This window comes from Typopeltis vanoorti, chromosome 8, assembly GCF_054136105.1.
Source record: "Typopeltis vanoorti isolate ZY-2024b chromosome 8, IOZ_Tvanoo_1.0, whole genome shotgun sequence".
In the NCBI taxonomy this organism is placed as follows: Eukaryota; Metazoa; Arthropoda; class Arachnida; order Uropygi; family Thelyphonidae; genus Typopeltis; species Typopeltis vanoorti.
Window position 1 is genome coordinate 120,146,208 of NC_143556.1, and position 18,839 is coordinate 120,165,046.

General features: G+C 36.1%; 1 protein-coding gene across 1 annotated transcript in view; it reads left to right on the forward strand.

Moving 5' to 3' along the window:
* Nucleotides 1-18,839, forward strand: part of superdeath (Suppressor of ER stress-induced death) — a 503,396-nt gene that overhangs the window by 348,489 nt on the left and 136,068 nt on the right. Inside the window, exon 15 of the mRNA XM_090396917.1 lies at nt 9,049-9,128. Within this exon, the coding sequence (XP_090253043.1) occupies nt 9,049-9,128 (80 nt within the window). The remainder of the gene's footprint in view (nt 1-9,048; nt 9,129-18,839) is intronic.

The following is an 18,839-nucleotide window of genomic DNA, read 5'->3' on the forward strand; positions in this document are numbered from 1 at the left end:
CATCCGTTAATAGTACTAAAGTCAATAATCGCAGTGAATACAGAATTAAATGTTATTAGAAAAATTGCATACAGAATGGGATACTTCACACATAGGGAAGTTATGGAAGGAAGAGGATATTGCAGTTTGTGTACTTTTATATAATAAGTGTCAGGAATTTTTAATATTGAATAGTTGAACTTTGCCCAAAATTATAAGCATTAGTGAAATTTGGTTAACTAATAATGATATAGTTATAGGGATAGAATGTAATGTATATACTATTTTCAGGGAGGACAGAGGATACAGGGAGGGTGGTTTTGCTAATGATAGACAAAGGGTTGAATCCAAAACGAGTAAAAGTGATCAAGATGACAGGTGTGCAAAGGACAGTTCATATGAGGCTATTTGGTATGAGATAGAGATCAACAGGATGAAATATGTAATTGATTGCTGCTATAATCCATGCGATATAAGGGAGAATGTAGAGAGTATGCATTGAAAAGAACGCAATCAAACGTTTCTTCAACATTTACAAAAACAACTAAAAAATTACAAAGTTTTAGCCCTAAAAAGGGTTACAGCTTTCACTTCTAAAGTGAAATCCAGTATAGTACCTTCTGAATGTAGATATGAATTATCGAAGGTATCGAAAAATCCATATCCACGAAATTATCATGAAATCGTTCCTTCGTGAAAGGATCATGTCAGCTTGCTTAAATCCTCATGAATATAAATGAATTAAATGTGATCCATTCTTATTTCTATTTTCTCTCCCTCTTCCATACCCCTCCATGTGGGGCACCTGATCGTGGTGGAGGGGACCTCCCAGTAATGGTACTGGCCCTTTTCATTCTTCGTCTTTTTCTTTGCTTTTCTTCCCGTATTCTTTGCTCTACTTCTCCTGAGTCTTTTTCACTATCCTTTTTCCAGACCACCATCACTGGAATCCAAAGCCCTGCCGCCGTGTTTGACGTGCGGTGCGACACGGGGACATCCGGAAAGGAGGATCCTGGTAGTCTTCCACTACTTTGGCCCTGCTTCGGCAAGACGGGTGGTCCTGGATGTCCCAACCAGGATCAATCGGCTAGTGGGCTTGCCTGCAAGGATCAACGGTGTTGCAGTAAGTCTCTCACCCCATGGTCCGGGGTCAGGATCCTAGACCTGCTACAGTGCCGGTATATCGTCCAGGGTAGACCTGGCGTTTCACTCCTGAGTGCAGTCTTTGCTTGCCGGGTAGTGGGCATCCATATGTAGCTCTGTGGTGGGTGGAGAGCTCTGGCGCCGAATTAAAAATTCCGTAAATATCAATGCTTCATCCTTAAATGTTTCAGTGACCCTAACAAAGTCCCAACCAAGTACTTATAATATATACACAGCATATGGAAACAGAAGTAAGAAACAAAAGATATCGGTTACTAACATAAATGTACCAACCTGTTTAATCATTCGTGCAACAGGTGAAAAACCAATTGGGAAATGTCACCTTTCTTTATCCAAAAAGTTTTAGAAGGACTTGCAGGACCTCCAAAAACTGTCAAGAAATTGCGTTCTGGTGATATCCTCGTGGAAACAATGTGCAAACAACATTCCGAGAAACTACTGAGAGTAACGACAATGGGTAGAATACAAATTGCAGTAACACCTCACAGAACACTCAATTCCCGTAGAATTATCACATTCTGATATCAATTCCAGTGATATCAGAATGGGACCTCCTTGATGTTCCTGATGAGGAGATATGTTCAGAGCTGAAAGATCAAGGAGCGACGGGTGTGAGGCGCATCCTGATACCCAAGGATGGTCGCCTGGTCTCAATCAAGAACATCATCCTTACTTTTGATACACCTAGGCCTCCGACATCTGTAAAAGCAGGGTATCTCAGCTGTCCTGTTAGAATGTACATCCCTAACCAGCTGAGATGCTTTAAATGTCAAAGATATGGACATGCTAAACTGCCTGTCGTGGTTCTACTACCTGTGCCCGATGTGGTAGTAAAGAACATGATGATAAATCTTGCTGTGAAAAAAAAAGCTGAACGTGTCAACTGTCAGGGAGATCATCCAGCATCACATGCATGTCAGAAACGGAAAGATGAAAAATAGATACAAAAAATTAAAACAGAACAAAACATAACATATCAGGATGCAAAAAGAAAGCTGGCCACCATTACACCTGTCTACGATCGTCTTATGCTGAAAAAGTAACAATTAAAAAAGTGCCAACAGCAACTCAAACATGTATGTGTCTATTCAACCATTTGATAATTTCACCATACCTGAACTTTACGATCGCAAGTGCTTCTCTTTTGAGCGCATTAATCACAAGACCTATGGCCTTACTCCAGAGACAACTTTAGAAATGGTCCCATTCCATGAAAACTCACCGGACAAAAACATTATGGTGGAGATGTCACTCAAAGATAAACCACCAGACACTCGCACAGAAAAAATGGATACCTCGATACCCACTGAAAGCAAACTAAACATATCAACTGACCCTAACACATTCGATGTTTTGAACACTCTACTAGAGGAAGAGTGGACACTAGCCATCCATACTTCTCAAAAACAGTGGATAAATATAAATTTGACAAAGGTTAGCCCTCAACCTCTCGTAAACCAGACAAGTCAATAAAATCAAGACGATAGGCAAATTTTTACAATGGAACTGTCGTGGGATTCTCTAGATTATTGAAGATATCAAGATGTTGTTGCAGAAACACAAACATTTCTGTTCCTGTCTACAGGAAACTTACTTAAGACTCAATAAGGACTGTACCTTTAGGAATTTCACTGTTGTACATAAAGATAGAACTGGAGATGATCCTGCTCATGGAGGAGTAGCTATCCCAGTGGGCAGTCATATTTCTTTCCATCAGGTCCAACTTAATACTTCTGTGGAAGCAGTAGCGATTCGCTTCTCTGTGGGATTTCTTATTACAGTATGTTCAATTTATTTACCACCAAATGCTGCGTTAAATGAAATTGATCTTGATTGGTGACTTTAACGGTCACAATACTCTATGGCAGGGATGTCAAACGGGCCGCTCGAGGCTCGCGGCCCGCGTGCTGTTCCCCAAAGCAATTTTGTGCGGCCCCCGACGCCTCAAGGAAAGATTTTAAAAAAAGGATGATTGCTTTTCATAATAAAACCGAAATACCATATTTACTCGAATATAACTCGCCCTCGCATATGACTCATACCCCTGTACCTTGATTTTACTTTATGAAAAAAAAAAAATTAAAAAGTTTTCCATGTACTGTACATCGCACACGAAAATAAAGTTTAACCACTTTCACATCATGCCGTTTTTATACCACTTCCCCAACTGCAATTAGAGACAAGTGGTATAAAAACGGCACTAACTAATGAATTACACATTAACCATGCTGTTTAGACTTATCCAAAACCATGTTTCACCGGCAAACACAGTATCTAACTAAAATCTGTTGTTTTTAGTCAGATGTGTGTGTGAGTGCCCCACTAACTCAAACACAAAGCTGCAATAAAATTCGTAAACGTGTTAAAATTAAGACATATAGAGTGAATGTTGTTGAGACAGTTTCAGATATATTATTGAATTTAGTTGAAGAGAATTAGCGTTTCAGCTCAAAACTGTCGGCTTGACTTTGTGTTTTGGTAAAGCGATCTTTTGTTAATACCGCACCAATCATATCCACATCTTCATAACTGTTCTATCTCTATTGGCCTACCATTGCTGCCTATTTCACGGTCTGCTTTCACTTCTCAGACATTCGTGAAGGGTGTTCATTACGTATCTAATATCTTGTAAATTACTTGTAATTTTTACTTGGAACAATGGGAAAGAAGATGACGCTATTTGGATTGATGACTTTGACAATGCACACAAGGAAACTGCTCTGGAGGCCGGAAGTAGCTATAACGAAGAGGAGATTCTTGGTAAGTCATCGCCATTTTCAGTTTTTTTTCTGAAAACTTTAGTTTCTAAAAATCCCTGCATATATCTCGCACCATGTTTTTTTAGCTTTAATTTTGTGGGGGGAGGAGGGGAATGCGAGTTACATTCGAGTAAATACGGTATCGATTTATTTGTTTTCATACGACATTTATAGTTATAATATGGATGCAACGACCTGCTATAATATAATTCCAGTAATAAAAATTTATATCGCAATTTCAATGTTAGATCCGATCCTAGTCAATCGTAAACTATATAGTTACAATATGGATGAAAGAATCTGCTATAATATAATTGCAATAATAAAAATTTATGTCGCAATTTCAATGATCCGATCCGATCCTAATCAGTCGTAAACTATATTTATGCTTTCACTGTTAATTTGCAGCACGTACTGAAAAAGTTGAATTCTATTGGCTACCATCTGTTCACGTGACGTGCGGCATACGCACTCATGGGATTTCAGCTGAGTTTATTGCCTGCTACAGTCAATCAGTGATCTTTGAAGTCAGTGCGCCGAACACGATTCAACGACAATCTAGCAGTGAGAGAATCCCTTTTATTGTTATTATTTATTTTTATTTGATATAGTATCGTGCAATGGTCTACAGTTTTGTGCGGTTTTATTCAAACATTTTTATAAAAATTCGTAATAATATTAATACTATATTTATTCACCGAGGCAATGTTGCTTCCCAAGCCAACAAGAAAGAGAAAAATTGCTGATGAGAGGAGAAAATTTCAAGAAAAATGGGAATTAAATTACTTCTGCACTGAAACAAAGGACAAAATTGTGTGCATTATTTGTAACGAAACAATTATTGTCGCCAAAGAATATAATATAAAAAGGCACTACGATAAAATTCACAAAGAACAATATTCACGCTTTGAAGGTAAACTGAGAGAAGAATAATTAAGAAGTATGAAGAATTCACTTCAAAGTCAACAACAAGTATTTTCAAAAATTAGGAAAGATAATGAATTAGCAGTGAGAGTCAGTTACGAAATCATCTTTTTATTGGAGGATCATTCCAAACCTTTTAATGACGGTTCCTTGGTTAAGGAATGTATGATAAAAGCAGTCGAAAACGTATGTCCCAAAAATGTGCAAGTATTTCGCGATATTTCTTTTTCCAAAAATACTGTGATCGAAAGAATAACCGAAATGGCAGGTAATCTGCGTGACCAGTTGCAAGAAATATCCGCAAACGTACAGTGCTTTTCAATTGCACTTGGCGAAATTTTCGATATTCACGACGTGGCTGAAGTTGCGTTGTTTCTTCGGGCTTGCGACGACAATATGAATATTACTGAAGAGTTCTTGGAAATGATTCCCATTCATGGAACCGCTATAGGGGGAAGACATTTTTGACGCCGTGTGGGCAATTTTGAAAAATATCAACTTCCTCTGAACAGGCTCGCAGTAGTGACAACCGATGGTGCTCCAGCAATGACAAGCAAAATTGAAGGTTTTGTGTCAAGACTTGGAGCAAAGTGAAAGGAAATGTATCCAGACATTCCGAAACTGCAATCTTTCCACTGCATTATTCATCGGCAGGTCCTGTGCTCCAAAATGTTGGAAATGAGCAGCGTACTTAAGCCTGTGACAAATACCGTGAACTTCATCCGATCCAGAGGCCTCAATCACCGCCAGTTTGCACAATTTCTAAAAGACTTGGAGAGTGAATTTGAAAGGCAACCTTACTACACAAAGATTCGTTGGTAATCCTGTCATAAGGTTCTAAAAAGCTCTTTTTTTTACTTTTAGAGGAGATCAAATTGTTCCTAGAAATGAAAAATCATGATGTTGCATTTCTTAATGATCAGACAAGGGTACAAGATCTGTGCATTCTTAGTTGATATTACAGGACATTTGGATGATTTAAATGTCAGACTTCAGAGGAAAGATCAGTTAATAACACACATGTATGATGCACTGGCAAGTTTTAGATGTAAGTTAGTTTGTTTCAAAATCATTTAAAAGAGAATATTCTAAATTACTCTCCTATATGTGAACAGTTGAACAATAAGAATCAAAGTTTTACCTTTTCTCAAAATTGTCCCAAACTAGAAAAGATAAAAGAAGAATTTGATAGGCGATTTAAAGATTTCACGGAGCAAGAAGTAGTTTTTTCACTTTTTACGGATCCTTTTCCTTTAATTTCGAAAAAGCTCCTATTTGTATGTATTCAAATGGAACTTATTGATTTCCAAAATGATTCCATTCTAAAAGAAAAATACCAAGAAGTTGGTGTACAGTTATTTAGGTCAAAAATATCCAGAAATAAAAAAGTTTGCAGTAAATATTCCATGTTATTTTGGGAGCACCTATTTATGTGAGCAATTATTCTCATGTATGAAAGGTAACAAAACAGCCCACAGATCAAGATTAACCGACGTCAACCTTTCTGCCATAATGAAGGTCGTATGCTCGCCATCTTTTGAGTCCAAATTTTGACAGGCTGGTTAATAATAAACTTTGTCAAGTGTCGGGAAAAAAATAAAATCAAAAAAAAAAAATCAGCTAACGCCTTTTTATTCCCGTATATACGGGAGTAGGCGAGGCCATTTAGCCCTATCTAACTTTTGGAGACTGAGTGGGCAGTTCAATCTCCACTGGTACCCAATCAGAGACAGATGGCCCAAGGCTATCACTAATTAAGCGGTACGCAGTGAAGAGAGACGACTCAAATGTGCCGCCATCTCGTGGTCTCTAACCCTAACACAATATATTTAATGTCTGAAATAATGTGGGTTCTACGGTCGATTTTCTTGAGTTTACAGGACGAAAAACCCGAGTTTCCGGGAGGAAAAACCTGCTTGCCCGTGCCAGAGATCGACTAACTCGGGAACCGGTCGAAAAAAGGCTTAGAAAAATTTCCTCTAGTCGCCGACTAGACTCGAAACCAAGACTTCCTTCGTGCGGCCTAGCGCGGTGGTGTGCAAACGCCACATCCACTGAGCTACACACGGATTAATTAATTGAATTAATTTGTACAAACACATTTGACCATAAATTTGTTTATATGTAAATACTTTTTTGCTTAACTTAACTTTTATACATACATAGTATTCATTAGGTTAAATCTGACCAATTATGTATTACCATAGGCCTTGATCTTGTATATTTGTATCACCCTGCTGTAATTTTGTTAATATTTAAATCCCATAATGCTAAACTTAAATTTTATGCAGCATCAATGCTATATAATAATTTCTTTCTGACTCTTCAAGTATTAATGTAATAATGTTTGTTGTAATCTTACTAGATGTAGGCACAGCTTTCCTTGACTTGTTTTGTATATACATATGTTAACCTATAGTTATCTATTTATGTACTGCTGAAATCTCTGCAGTAATTTTGTTTATATGTAGATCACTTAACATATGTACATTACTTAACATCACTTAACATATTTGTGTATGCATCTTATTTGCTACTTTATTTTTCGAAAAATAATGTAGTGCTGTAGGACATTTTACCTATTTGTGTACTTTCTAGTAATTCTGTTTTTATGTATTGCTAAATTCTGTTTCTACTGCATTGCTCAATTTAATTTTCATCTATGCATATTGTATAATAATCCCTTTTTGCCTATTTTTGTACTTCTATAAAGGCATCTATTATAATTTTGCATATACATATATAGATGCTGCATTCCTTGGCTTAGTGTTTCATATATTATGTATTAACTTATATTGTTAACTATTTTTGCACTATTGTAATAACCTCTGACCTTGTGTGTTGCTGTGCCCTCTGCAGCAGTTCTGTTTACCTAGAGATGCTGCTTTGTGAAACTAGATTCTTGTAGAGACATATTGCTTACAATTTTCTGTAAATGCTAATATTGTAACCTTTAGTATGACACAGTATGACCTTTGTAGTTTTTGTGCCAAATAAACTATAAACGAACGAACCAACCAACCAACCCTCTTCCATAGCATAGTTAAAAGGAGTTATACCTTTGCATTTCGTTTGGAAAGATCTGCTTTCAAATTCTGTCTACCCTTATAGGGGATGTTTAAATGAAGTTGGTTGAGCCGATCTGATGCGGAATATCCAGAGTTTCCCTGTGGGAAACTTGAGTTTTTATCCCCACAATGCAGATATATATATATATACACGGTATGAGACCAGGCCTCGCTCTTTGAAGGATTTAAGTGGCTTGGAAAAGTTCGATTTTGTTAACGTCGTCGCTGGAGAAAGACAGTTTTCTTTGCCCTGTATGTATAAGATACTTATATAGGACGATGAAAATTGCTGGAGGAGATTTGGAAAAGTGGCTTAGGAACGTTCCCCTCTTTTTTAATCTTTCTAGAGTGATCCTGGATCTCCCAAGTAATATATTTAATACACGTTTTAAAACTTTCTTGGTGAATGTCAAAGAAAAATAATAATAGTGCTGCTTCCGTAATTCCGTTTGAGTATGGTTATACTGGAAAGGCTAGTTTGAATATTGTCCAAATTGCGATGAATAATTATCGTAAGAATGTTACGTGTGAACTGAGTTCGCCAGCATGCATAATAGGTAGGATCTGTTCAGTTAATGGCGGCATAATGTGAAAGTTTGCACACTTAAAAAAATACTACAATTACACTAGATTTATCTTCGGTGAAAAAGTTTATTTGAAACAAACGAGGAGATTCTTAAAGTTTATACTCTACACCTTTCAGTAGATTTCAGTGATATCATACATTTCAGGGAAGCTTGAACTGCGCTTCTAAGAGGAGGAGGATGTCACACTCATTCTTCTAGAAATAGAAACTATTAAGATCTTTCCTTTAAAATGATGAGAATGTAGGCCTAATTTTGAGAAGACACGGATGGTGCAATACATTTCACAGATTCTAAATATTCTATTGCGCCATATCTAAAGCTGATATGCAAGACCCTGAATCACAAGAACATAATATCTTGAAGAACCGAATTTAAGTGTTCTTCTGTCCCGCAATGTTTGTAATAATAATAAAAAAAAAGTCAATTTACTCATCTCATTTATTTCATTACACTCTTGTTACTATATACCCAATAGATAGCAGAACTTGGGAAAGCACGCATAAGTTGTGACATCACTTCGAACAGTAATATTAGGCTTCTTAATATAAACTTTCATTGTTTTTACAGCTGTATATTCTGAAGCAGATACAGTTCATCTATGACAAAATGGGATGGGAAGAAAAAAGTCAAGAGCCTGTATTGAAACAGTAGGTATCATTGTTTTAATGATCTGTTTAATATATGTTTAATATATATGGTCAGTTCATTCAAACAGTAATGAAGGTATAAGTGTTCGTTATGCATTAATAGAAGACAAAAATAACAAATTTTAAATCACGAGTATCCATTTTAACAAAGAATGCTATTAAATAGATAAAAAAAGGTGAAGCTTTTGAAAGCTGAAAGTGAATCGTCAACAGTTCGACATTAACAAGCAGTGTTAACTTAAACAATGTAATTTAAACTGCTTGTACTGTATAAGCTTTCAAAATCGCTCCAACGGAAGAATCGTTCTGCACGGGAAAATGTAGCATTTCGTCCAGCAGACTAATATAATAGGAGTTCTATCAATATATTTCATTGTATATTTTCTAAATGAATATGTAAAAGAAGCAGAGAAAAGGGAGAATCAAAAGGTCATAGCAGTTAAATTTCTGGAGTTAGACATCACACGATGAGTGAACAATCAGCATCATTCATGCTCATTTTTCTCATTTTTTCCACTTTACATGAAAATTATAGAAAAATAAGCTGCAGAGAATATATCCACTCAAATATACAACTGTAGATCTTGAGATAATGAATGAACTACGTTATTCATTAGCATATCATTTGAACCTAGATGTATTTTAGTTGCAGGATTAGGAATGCTGTATAATCACTGAACACACTTATAAGAAATTTTAAAGCCCACATATTGCTGCAGTAATTCTGGTTGCGGGTTGAGTACAAGTCAGTAATTACGAAAGAATTCACAAAGCGTCCTTTTTCTCTCTTATCCTTCTCCTCCATCTCCTCTTCCTCCTCTACAAGTTCTGTTATATAACATTGCAGTCACGTTTGGAGTAGTCATTTCTTACATTGTTTAAGGCACTGAGAATTTCAAGCAATCAGTCACGGAGAGGAAAATTGAGAGAAATTAAAATGACGCTATCATCCGTACAACCTTCATCTATTTCGTTCATTTATTCATCTACTGCTTTAATTGTTTCTTCTAAAATAGTAACATTTCCTCTAAAGCGTTTCATGTCTTTGTCACATTACCACATTATTAGATGAAAGAAGTTATCTGAATTGGAAGTGACTGCTTCACTTCTGTGTTATTTTTATAAATAATGTATGCACTAATTAATAATAAAATTTAGCTAGAATTAATAATATTGTTGTTGCTGCATTTATTGCACTGCTATACTTTCAGGAGGAGTTTACATTTTAAAAACTAAAATAATAATAATCAGCTAATGCTTTTTCTTCATATAGAGAGTAGGCGAAGCAGTTTTAACCCTATCTAACTTTTGAAAACCGAGTGGGAAGTTCAATCTCCACCAATATCCAATCAGAGATAGTTGGTCCATGACTATCACTAATTATACGCGGCAACCAATAAAGAGACAGGCAAGCAATTTCTCGCATCTCTTGGTACCTAAGCCTAAGAGGATATGTTACTGTCTAAAATAATGTGGGTTCTATGAATGATTTTCTTGAGTTTACTGACCGTAAAACCGACGTTATCAGGAGACAAATCCTGCTGACCGGTGCCAGAGATTGACTAACTTGGGGAGCAATCAAAGAAAGGCTTAGAAAAAGTTGCTCCAGTCGGCAACTAAATTAAACTTATAAGTGCTGCCATCTCTTGGTAACTAACTCTAACATATGTTACTGTCTGAAATAATCTAGGTACTATGGTCGATTTTATTTCTATCTTTGGGCAGCCTAGCTCTGAGAATGCAAGCATCACTTCTACTGAGCTATGTAGGCCTGCAATAATAATAATAATAATAATAATAATAATAATAATAATAATAATAATAATAATAAAAATCCACTCATAGTGGGGTTTATTACTTTACTTGTTTTAGAAATGCCCTCTCAAATTTTGTTCCTTTCTTATTAATATTGACTTACCTTGATAAAATAAATACTTGTTTAATACCTGAAATATAAGCATTTTCCTTACATTTTGTAATAAAGATACATACACATACATATTTCAAAACTGAACAAGAAATACACTGGTTAAAATGCATTATAATCGGTGTCCAGACAATTCATCGCTTACAATTCTTTGTGGAACAATTCATCATGAGAGAACTCGTTGCAGAAAAAATTCATCACATGGAAAATTCACCATGGGGAAAATAATTCGCGGGAAATTTCATCGTGCGTAAAATCCATGAGAAGAAAATTCTGCGCAAATCATATATGGGAATGACACGAAAATCCTATTTCATGTCATTCCCATATATGAAACAAAAATAAATATTTATGTATTATTTATTATTTTGATTATATTTAGGTTTCTGAAATTTTTTATGCTATATAAAGTTATTAATATTCTTTCTTAGATACTACAGGCTCTGTAGGTGGAATATTAATTGTTACAAAACTGCGATAGGATGATTAGGGAGAAAGGGCACCATATTATAGAATATTTATGGATGATAATAGTTATTTCAACTAATATTTATAGTTATCTGTTTACATATTCCTATTATTCCTATTTATTATTCTATTAATAGTTAGAATAAAAAATAAATTAAGCTAACGCCTTTTTATTCCCATATATAGGGAGTAGGTGAGGCCATTTAGCCCTATCTAACTTTTGGAGACTGAGTGGGCAGTTCAAGCTCCACTGGTACCCAATCAGAGATAGCTGACCCAAGGCTATCACTAATTATGTGGCACGCAGTGAAGAGAGACGGCTCAACAAGTGTCTCCATCTCGTGGTCCATAACCCTAACACTCGTATTTAATGTCTGAAATAATGTGGGTTCTACGGTCGATTTTCTTGAGTTTACGGGACGAAAAACCGAGTTTCCGGGAGAAAAAATCCGCTTGCCCATGCCAGAGATTGACTAACTCGGGAACCGGTCTGAAACAGGCTTAGAAAACTTTCTTCTAGTCGCCGACTAGATTCGAAACCAAGAAGTCTTCCCTCGTGCGATCAAGCGCCGTTGTATGCAAACGCCACATGAGGTACACAGGCTAGTTATTAAGGAGAATAAAATATTTAAGTATATGTGTATTTTGAAAATGATTGCAATTTTCCTTCATAGTAAAGATATCTTGTAAGCTGCTACCGTTTGCAGAGCTAGTTTAATATCATAGGTGCAATTTTGAGTAATTATATTAAAGAAAATGTCCGCGTGGTTAGCCGAGTGTTTACATGCTCTGCAACTATATGCCTGCGAAAGGAGTGTCCTGGGTTCGATTCCCATCGGTGATGTGAAGAGCTTAAGGATCTTTCTCAGACATAGCGAAGTTAGCCGGTCTTGGGCGTGAACTGCAGGATTTTTCTCCCCAGTTTATCTGGGGGTTTTTCTCCAGCAAAACAGGCAAACCGGTCTTAAGAACGCAATGCTTCACAGATAATTACACATGGTTGAACGTGGGGGTAACGATCCCACCTCGTTTTGTGTTATGAAACCCAAAAATGGTAGACCAAGGCCCTACATGGGGCTGTAGCGCTGAGGAAGAAGAAGAAGAAGAAGAATATTAAAGAAAATTATAATAAAATTATGTAAATGCTACCATAATGATATAAATCAGCACAAGCTAAATTGTCATCTGCGGCTTCAATACAATAATTACCTTTTCCTCTAATACTAGTATTTTATAAAAGAAATTTTAAATTTCATATTTTGTCTTCTTTACCGAAAAAAAAAAAATATATATATATATATATATATGATGATGATGATGATGGACAGCCTGTTTTTTCTACCCACTACAATGCAGGGTGACGGCCTCTCCCATTGAGGGAGGTTTTGGGTCTACTACTCCCATGGTGACCCAGTCCATATTGGGAGAGTGTATCCATACTTGGTTGAATGAATGTATGAAGGTGGAAGACAATGGATTTGAAATTTGAACCAGCAGCCTCTTGGCTGGAGAGCGAATACATCTAAGTAAGAAAGAATGTTTACAACTTTTTAAGACGAAATAGAAATTAGGAAACTCACCGACTAATAAAATATTACTTTCACTGTATAAGAATAAAAATATTATGACAATCTAATTAAAATCTAAATAAATAATACATAAATACATAAAAAAACTATATTTTTTGAAAATTATCTTGCGCTGCATTTACTTTTGATATGTCGGTATCAATGTAATATTGTTTTAATTTTCTAGCGAATAACATCTTCAGCGAAATTTTTCCGCGATGAATAGTTCGAGTGATGAATTTTCCCCGCGACGAATTGTCCTTCAACCATTATAATCCTATGAATGTTCTTGCTTCACAGGTTTTCACTTTGAAGTTTATTGGCGTTGAAGATTTATGTGGACCATTAAACACTGCACTTTATGTCATGAAAACATTTGAAGAAATTATCATATATATTTCATTATCAGGCTTTTTTTTTTTATTTTTTCCATAAAGAATGGAAGAATGGTATCATTATAATGCAGTACATCGCTTCCTATTTAAATATTATAAATGCTCATAGGTAAGAGAAGAAACATTTCATACGTGTTTTTAACATGTTCATTGCCAAACACGCGATATCGCGCGATGCGAGTTCTCACCAAGCGGTCGATCACGTGTTATCGCGTGGACGTCGTTAACTAAAAAAAATAATTAAAAAAAAGTTGGCCACCACACGAAATTCCAATATTCAGCTTGACAATGAACGATATCGCGCGATCACGTGATGCGAGTTCTCATCAAACCGCCGATCACGCGTTATCGCGTGGACGTCGCTAACTAAATAAAAAAATTTTAAAAATTTGGCTACCACACGAAATTCCAATTTTCAGCTTGGCAATGAAAGTGTTAATAGGCATATGGTGCCAAAGTTAATTTTAACATTGATTTTAATTTTAACTCTGCGAATGGTCTAAGGTGAGCAGGTATTAATCCTTGTACTAAATTATCAGCTTTTCTCGTTTATGCTTTTCTTTTTAACAAGAGAGAGGGAATTGTTAACACAGGAAACAATCGGTATTAATCGTTAGCAAAACGCCTACTACTTCCTCACAAGATGAAGAAATGACAGTATAAGAAACTGTTCCAATAAATGTGCCTCCATATTGGAGGCAGATTTATTGGAACAGTTTCTTATATTCCAGTTACTAATGACAGGAAACATCAGTAGTTGCTTTGCATCTCCCAGTTAAAGGAATTCAGCATATCTGTTGCCGCTATCACACAGCATATCCACGCATTTATTAATAAAATTTCCGTTTTATTTCCTTAATTGATTTTTACAAAAGTTACAATGCATATTATTCTATAAATACGAATGTTTCACCTCTCTCTCTCTCTCTCTCTCTCTCTCTCTCATTATCTACTCAAACTTCCTGAGTCCTCAGATCATGAAGGAGAAACTGAAAATGCACGTCTTTTCCTCACACCGAAGGCCCACTAACAAATGAGCAGAACTTCCTTCAGAAAATTTGAGTCTGCACCCCTCTGTCTGCACTTCTGTCGACTGTGATCGACTTCACCGTAGACATCAGTGACCTCATTACTCAGCTGGAAGAAGTAAAAATCCTTCTGGCATGGAAATAAAGCAAAAACATAATCTTCATATCAACGGACTTGAATCCCAACAGTAGCGTAATTATTCTTAAAGTGAACAAGGATCACAACGCCAAACAAATAAATCAAGATATAACGAGCAGCCCGGTAAACTTTCTATCATTAAATGCCCGATGATGCGTCACGCCACTGCGAAACAGGCTCGTCCTTCAGCATATCCATGCGTACCAATCAAAAACAGTTATCCTGCAGGAAACTAATCTTCATTCCACATGCAAAGATCATTCCAACGCAAATTCTTTCAGTTTTCAGACCGAAACTGAAAGAATTAGCCATACACGATGCACCACTATCCTACCATACAATTCCATGGATCACGAATTACTATTGGAATCCACAAAAAAAAAAAAAAAAAAAAAATTCCTAAAATTAGGGATCATCGATACCTTTCCCATGTATTGCAATATATGCTCATCAGAACTCAGTAGTAAATTAAACAATGTATTTTCTTCTCAAAAGTGAGAAGAAAATACATATACATATATACCACAAGTTGAACAGGTTGCAGTGCAGATGCTAGAGTTCGTCCAAAATCACCTCAGCAAAGTCAACGAAGACAACCTCATGCTGGCAGGGATTTTCATCTGCACTCTAGATCCTGCAATAAACAGACATCAATGCCAGGAACAATGACTCTCACTAGCAAAGCTTCTCCAAGATGTAACCAAAAACTACGAGCTGACTTCGCATACCTGCGACCCCATAAAAAAGTGGACTCTGGGAGTGCCAAAGGTGGCCACACCAGGATTCTATACTAGGCATAGATAGATACTACGCTTCCATGCACACCATACTCTTCATAAGGAGCAGCAGATATCACCCATGTCATGCAATAGACCATTATTCCATCTTCGTAAGCATCCCTGGACACATTGAACCCAAAGGAAAAGCATACTATATTTTTAATAAGAGCTTACTACAGGATATCTCAAAATATCTCAAAAGTTCCCAAAATGATATCACTAATCTCATCAGAGGCATGCCTTCATCTCGACCAATTTCTGATTGGTTAGTGGTTATTCTTTAAGGTTTTAACTCAAACATATAGTCACCAGAAGAATCTGGACAGACATTCAGTCTTAAATAATCTGCAACAACAACAACAGCAATTACATCATCTGGACACTGACATCTACAACACTCGACAATAGGATCTCTAATAAGAGCACAACGCAACAAATTAACTTCTCAGACGCACCCATAAAGTATTATATTCGCTTCAAAGACGCCAACAAGAATCCACCACATTTCTCTTATAAAAACAGATAATGGACGCATTATAGAAGATCATGAAGAAATCCTCTTATTCGACTTGCAATGCTATAAAAATTTATACCCGGCTACCCCAACATTCATCAGTGTCACTCATATAATACTCTCGGATGTGAAAAACGCTCTCACTCACGATGCAGCATAAGACAGAACTTCTCATCATGCCACGCGAATTTTATAACTGCCTGTCTGCACTTTTTACCAAACGATATATCTACTGTCATAGACGGGCTCATCACTAAATATTACCTCTCCTTCTGGGAACCTCTTGGACCTAGGCTTACATAATATATGTTGAAGCACTATCAAGAGATTCCCAACCTTGGTAGTGGATTCAACATGACATCTGTTGTTAAGCTTATCCCAAAGAAAGGAAACGCTGCAAAATTAGGAAACTGGTGACCCATCTCCATTATAAACACTGTAAAATAATATCAAAAGCCATTCGCAACAAACTTAAACCCACTCTGAACGAAATAATAGAGAGGCATCAAAGCTCTTCTATCCCAAGTCGATCCATCTACGAAAACCTACGCCTCATAAGGGATCTGAAATGCGTAGCTAACAACAACAGTAAAATATTGTGGACTTGAAACAAATTTAAAAGGGTCCTAGGCAAACATTTGGAAACTCTAATTTAATATATCTATTATTATTTAGAGTGTGTGCCAAATGTGAAACAGTTTTATATAAAATTGTTTTTATTTATTTAAGATGCAATATCTGAACTGTATAAATTACTGCTAATTTTTTACTTTAATGTTTGTGATGTTGTTTTCTCCGTTTTGTTTGAAACTATTTTGTTCTCTACTGGAAAACATTTTGGTATATACAGTATTTGTCCATTATGAGTGAATTTTTTCTCTAGAGAATTATTTTATGTTCTAACTTATATTATTATTAAAGTTTTTTTCTTGCTTCGGATTTTGCACTCATTTTAAACTTCAGTGTCTTCAAAATATTAATTGAAAAGACTAGGCTTCAAATTCCAGCTCTGGGAGAACTTTTATATCAAGTTTTATTCTTATGGTAAGGTAGTACGTCACATGTGGCGGCAGAGTTTCCTTTGCCGCCACCGTCGGGTGTTTCCTCGCGTAACTTGAAAAACCAACCAGAGAATAAACACTTAACAAGCATAAGAAATTATGGAGATAGGGTCAATTCTCACGTATCGTTGCCAAAATTAGATTTACAGAAAGCTGAGTTACCTTTTTTTTTTTTTTTTTTTTGTAACTTGCTAAAGGCATAAGATGCAAACAGAGAAGGGATAATAATGTGATGTCCGAGGGGAAATCTGTTAAAGCGAATTCCAGTTTCAACACTAGTCCGATTTTGGACGGATTGGAAGTTTCACAACTCAACAACTTGTTACAGTTGCACGGTTTAGTGTGTACGTACCGTAGTTACGTAGTCTAGTTAACACAAAATGTTACGGAAACTAGAATCTAGTTTTCGCAATCTAGTTTTTTAGAGTTTGATTGTATTGTGCATTGTTTGATTTGCCGTTAAATTGAGTGCTTTTTTGAAAAGTACAAGCGAGTACATTTCATTTACGACTCTTAAATGGCAACGCTAGAGCAGCTTTTGCGAATAACAGATTTCCAAACTACATTGTCCTATTGACAATTTTTTTATTGATTTCACCAATATTTGCAGACAATTGTAATTTTCATGTTGTATGTGAGCGTGGTGTTTATCTTCAAGTGGAAATTAACGTACAGACCAGAATCACGCAGTTTAAATAAAAGGAACATACTGTGAACAACTGTTCAGAAAATTACTGCCGGCTTTACAATAATTTATTTTTAAACTTACTTTCAAGAATAAGTAAAATAATATTTTATAACTTATATTCTAAATAAACGTTCAACAAAGTAATGATTTCTGTGTAAATAATTAATAATTACTACTTAATCATAGGGAGGAATCAAGCGAGGAATGGGAAAATATATGTGAAATTTCAGCTATGGCATGCAAACGTTATAAAGACACGAATGTCTTCGAACATTGTTCTGTATATATATGACGAAGGGGTGGGGAAAAAAATGCTTTGAGTTCGGACCGTTTAAGTGTCTGGAAAGGGAAAGAGAGCATTCTAGAACAAGACCAAATAGATTAAGTATCTAATTATACGAATAGGCTACGTGATAATTTAGTATGTCTATACACAAGCGCCAGGAGTATTAGAAACAAAGAGGTTGAGTGCGTTGCTTTATTGAATAAGGTGTGACCTAAGTTTGTTGGCCTAAGTTTGGTAAGATTAGTGAAACCTGGCTATCAGAATCAGATATGGTAAGTGGGATCGAGTGTAATGGGTATGTACGGGTATATATACTATTTTTGGGAATGACAGAAGAGATAGGAGAGGAGGAAGAGTGCAACTAATGATATCAGATGATTTAAGTCCAATTAGGGAAGAAACACAAGAAAACAATGATGGTAACAGTGTCCCATGTAGCGGTGAGTTTGAGTCTATCTGGTGTGAAGTGGAGGTTAGCAGAATGAAATATATGGTTGAGTGTTGCTACAGACCAGGCGGCTCAGTTGTAGGGTCGAAGAAATGCATCGCTAATTTAGCTTTATGTTTACCAAGCGAATGATCATTGTGCATGACTTTAATTTTCCAAACATTGATTGAATAGATGAGAAATCTCATGATAAGAAAGAAGAGGAATTTATTGAATTGTTGCGAGACAACTTCCCAAGCAGCATTTGGAAGATGGAACTCGAGGTCAAAGAGTTGGATTTGCACATAGCATCAGAAGGGGTCTCTGTTAAGATAGCTGTTCTACCACCAGTTGGTGAGAGTGATCATGCTGTGCTTTCTTGGGAAGTGTCTAATTCTATTGATGCTCCGATTAAAATAGGTTACATGCTG